This window comes from Engraulis encrasicolus, chromosome 9 (genome assembly GCF_034702125.1).
Source record: "Engraulis encrasicolus isolate BLACKSEA-1 chromosome 9, IST_EnEncr_1.0, whole genome shotgun sequence".
Taxonomy (NCBI): domain Eukaryota; kingdom Metazoa; phylum Chordata; class Actinopteri; order Clupeiformes; family Engraulidae; genus Engraulis; species Engraulis encrasicolus.
In genome coordinates this window covers 39,095,577-39,100,576 of record NC_085865.1, presented here as the reverse complement: position 1 = coordinate 39,100,576, position 5,000 = coordinate 39,095,577, and the positions used below count along the sequence as shown (strand labels likewise).

The following is a 5,000-nucleotide window of genomic DNA, read 5'->3' as shown; positions in this document are numbered from 1 at the left end:
CCTAGAATTTGGATGCCCCTCCTCTCTCTCTCTGTTTTTTTTTTGTTTTTTTATGTTTTTTTGGGGGGGGGGAGGGGACAGGGACATTCTTGTTAAATTGTGTTAGTCCATTAAAAATGCACAACAGCCAAAAGCTATGTCTGACACGAAACATCCAGATGGTGCTTATCACAGTTGTTGGGTCTAGCCGTGTAGGGGTCGCGTAGAGGTGACTTACTGCCAAAGTCGCGCACGGTGAAGTTGCGGACTTCGCTCTCGTCCTGCGCCGATCTGTAGGTGAACTTTTGTCCGGCCGGAGGGAGGTCCTGATCCTTAGCGCTGACGACCTGGATCACCTGGAAACACACACACACGCACGGACACACACACACACGCACGCACACGCACACGCACACGCACACACACACACACACACACACACACACACACACACACACAATAATCCTGATTTTAATAAAGTACAGCTTGACTTGCGTTTCTAGTTGAAATTGTCTTTAGCTGATGCTAAATGGAACATGGTAGTAGACACATTGCATTGAGTGTGAAATAATACACATGCAATTTGTACATTTGTGAATAGAAGTTGTATTTAAAACATTCATTAATGAAAGAAACAATTTCAGGTTCTCGTCACCTTCTACAGTAGGTTTCATATATCATTGTGCATATAGTCAAGGCTGCTGAAAGCTTGTCCAGGCCCAGGACAAATTCATCTGCAAGGGCCACACTCAAACAACAATGTAATGGGGACCCAATTCTGAGCCCCCTCTGTCCCTGAGGCCGGGGCAACTGATCCATTTGTCCCCTTGCAAGCCTACTGATTGTATGATTAGTAGAAAAACAGGTATAGCTCTCTACATACAGTACACTACTACTGTAAATACCTCGGGCCCAACACAAAATGTTTTTTTTTTTGATGTTCACCTTACAAAAAGTTTTGTAAACACTCCCCATGTCCTTCTCAAGTCAAGTCAAGTTGGCTTTATTGTCAATTTCTTTACATGCGCTGGTCATACAAAGAATAAAAATTACATTTCTTACTTTCCCATGCAGACATAAACACACAGTAGACTTTGGGTGTGGACATAGACAATTAGACATAGACAGTAGACATACAGTGCCCTCCATAATTATTGGCACCCCTGGTTGAGATGTGTTAAAAGCCTTAAAATAAATTCAGTGTTTATTGCAGAAGAATACTGGTCACACTGAAAATTTTAGGAAAATGTAGCCTTCAACTCAAATGAATTGTAGGAAAATAAAAAAAAATCCCTGACTAAAAAATAATTATTTTTCATTAAATCACCTGTTCCACAATTATTGGCACCCTTAAGAATTCCCAGGAAATAAATATAATTGAAGCATTTCTGTCATTTCTACAGTAGTTTACAAAGTTTACCAGAGTATGTAGGAACATTTAATTAGTAATTCATCACTTCCTGTTTCCCTGGGGTATAAATATGACGTGACACCGAGGCCATTTCTCTTATCCACTCTTAAACATGGGAAAGACAAAGGAACACAGCATACAAGTGAGGCAGATGTGCGTCGACCTTCACAGGTCAGGCAGAGGCTACAAGAAGATTGCCACTCAACTGCAGCTGCCCATATCTACTGTGAGAGGAATAATTAAGAAGTTCAAAACAACTGGAACAGTGGTAAACAAGCCTGGACGAGGACCCAAGTTTATTTTGCCACCACGCACAGTGAGGAGGATGGTAAGAGAAATCAAAATATCTCCAAGGCTCACTGTTACAGAATTACAACAAATGGTAGCATCCTGGGGTCACAAAGTCTCCAAATCAACCATCAGGCGCTGTCTACACGCCAACAAGCTGTTTGGGAGGCATGCACAGAGAAAACCTTTCCTCACCCACAATCATAAACGCAAACGTCTGGAGTTCGCCAAGATTGAGCTTTTTGGCAACAAACACTCTAAGTGGGTCTGGCGTGCCACGAAAGATGCGCATGCTGAAAAGCACCTCATACCCACTGTGAAGTATGGGGGTGGGTCAGTGATGCTGTGGGGCTTTTTCGCTTCCAAAGGCCCTGGGAAGCTTGTTAGGGTGCATGGCATCATGAATGCTTTGAAATACCAGGACATTTTAAATCAAAATCTGTTGCCCTCTGCCCGAAAGCTGAAGATGGGTTGTCACTGGGTCTTTCAGCAAGACAATGACCCTAAACATATGGCCAAATCTACACAGAAATGGTTAACCAGACACAAAATCAAGCTCCTCCCATGGCCATCTCAGTCCCCAGACCTCAACCCCATTGAGAACCTGTGGGGTGAGCTGAAGAGGAGAGTACAGAGGAGAGGACCCATGTCTCTGGATGATTTAGAGAGATTCTGCAAAGAGGAATGGCTGAAGATCCCTCTTTCTGTCTTTTCCCATCTTGTGAAACATTATAGGAGAAGATTAGGTGCTGTTTTGTTGGCAAAAGGGGGTTGTACAAAATATTAACAACAGGGGTGCTAATAATTGTGACACACATTATTTGATGTCAAATAATTATTTCTTTATGTGGGATTTTTTCCCCACTGAATAAATGCACTTGTATTGAAGGTTGGATTTTTATCTTTTTTTCCATTAAGGTCCCATATTATTTAGAGAAAAATAATAATAATTGGAAGCTAAAAAACACATCTCAACCAGGGGTGCCAATAATAATGGAGGGCACTGTATATTTCACCTAGAGTACCTATACAATACACATACAGACATATAAAGTGCAAGACAGGGCAACAGAAGACATACATAGAACATATATTAAAAATAGGTATTGTTGTGCATTTTCAGTTATGTCCTATTGTGATGATTCTGACATAGTTGCTACGTTTAGTATATGAGACATTTAATTCTGAATTAACTGACTTTAATTCTGAATAAAGCTTACAGTAATTCCGATTTGAAACCGTCATGTAAACAATTCCTAATTCGGAATTAAAGGAAAGATCAAAGTAAACTCAACAAAACTATTTAATTCTGAATTATTAATTCGGAATTAAAAACATCATGTAAACATAGTGATTGATAGTAGTATTGTTCATCTGCTTTAGCTCTTATAATGAATCATGGAAAATGAATTCCTCCATGTCTGACATGCCTCAGAGGATGCACAATAGATAAAAGTTTATCAAAGCTAATCTTGTATTCGTGTTCGTCTTACTGACTATATCCTGCACAAACCAACATCAAGGAACAGGAACTGGCCCTTTGAAGAGCAACATGAGCAGCATGTGTGTGTGTGTGTGTGTGTGTGTGTGTGTGTGTGTGTGTGTGTGCGCGTGTGTGTGCGCGTGTGCGTGTGCGTGTGTGCGTGCGTGCATGTGTGTGTTTAAACATGAAATGTCAATGGTATATGGATTGGATATGTAATAGTTTCGTGCTCTGAATCATAGCTCATATACAGACATACAGTATGTTTATGGTTTTGTTGAATAAAATAATAAAAAAACATTTCATCATGCTTGACCCACCCGGAAAAAAGCTGGTTTTCTTTCCAAGACATGCACACAGAAAAAAACACACACACACACACACTTTGAAGGGAACATATGGTAGAGCAGACTTTTTGTTCTGTCCTTGTTGACCTAACGTCTCATTAATTAAAGGATTTCAAGATACTCTACTTCCATGGTTTGAAAAATTGATCTCAGTTGCAAGGTCACCAAGAGACAGTTTGACTGTAAGTAAGCAATGTATTTAAATGCTAATTAGGGTGTATTTATTTGCTAAGGTTAAGACTTATGTACATACAGTAGTCTGTGTAATCAAAAGTGGATTGGGCATCACAGTTTTGCTCTGAGAGGATAGCAAGTTTGCTCCCATGCCATACACACAATATTAGTTCCAGTCTTACATGAGTTTGCATGATTAATTAAAATATGCTGTATTCATTTTAACTATAAAATAGTATGATTTACACTGTCTGATTTCTCAGTATGTGTTACAGGGAGCTCCTCTGCCTTTATTGGTTAATTGTTGCCTACATAGGTGCAATGCTGTTCGCTCTGATCGCTGGCGCGCAGAAATATCGCTGAGTGCTTTAACAGAAGACCAAGGATGTGTTTCTCGACAACATCATTGCAAACTAAGTTAGCAGCTAACTGGTTAGCAACGATGCTTTTGTGAAACAGGATCCAGAACATGGCGCTGAACGCCCAACACATTCCCCTCCTCTCTCGCACCTATTGTGCACTTTATTTTCCCTCAAACAAGCCCTCACATTTTGCACAAACTTACATTTTTACCGGCACACTTCATTGTCAACCTTATGTTAAACAATTGTCTTTAAAAAAACAACAACTTTATTCTGTGTTTTGGTCTTCCCTTTTCTAGTACATGGGGTAGAGCGTAACACTCACTGGCGTAACGCAAGTACTTCAAGCCCCCCTGTAAGCTACCAAGAATGGGCCCCCCTTAACAGTGTTTGTGACATTGTCGGTGTGCATATAAACTGCTCATGTGGCAGCTGAATTTATTTCACAATAATGGATACTCCAGTATGTGAGATGCCTTGATGCCTTCTCGATCAATAGGCCAGGATACTGGCTGCCACGGCTGTTTTCTTTCTGTCCCTCAAATTTAGTGGTGTCATAGCCTACTCCGAGCCACGGTGCCTCGGGCTGATATGAATGATTTAAATTGCTCAGGGGGGTGTTGGGGTGAACAGGGGGGCAGCGTGTGACAGAGAGAGAGAGAGGGAGAGAGAGAGAGAGAGAGAGAGAGAGAGAGAGAGAGAGAGAGAGAGAGAGAGAAAGGCAGCTTAGGCCAAGGAATCTTAGCTTTGACACGTGCAAGCAATCGAAGGCGTAGACACAGGCATGGAAAAGACAAAGTAAATGGTGATCTGAGGTGTCATGGGGATGGATACTACACCGGATAGTGTAGTAGGCACAGCATGGTAGTTCCTGACATACCAAAACAAAGCAGTTGCAGGGTTTGCAAAGTAGACTACCTTCCAACTTTCTAACAATGCTATACTTGTTCATTAGT

General features: G+C 41.1%; 1 protein-coding gene across 1 annotated transcript in view; it reads right to left on the bottom strand.

Moving 5' to 3' along the window:
• LOC134455279 (cadherin-12-like) overlaps positions 1-5,000 on the bottom strand; it is a 176,415-nt gene that overhangs the window by 23,230 nt on the left and 148,185 nt on the right. Inside the window, exon 9 of the mRNA XM_063206299.1 lies at positions 218-335. Within this exon, the coding sequence (XP_063062369.1) occupies positions 218-335 (118 nt within the window). The remainder of the gene's footprint in view (positions 1-217; positions 336-5,000) is intronic.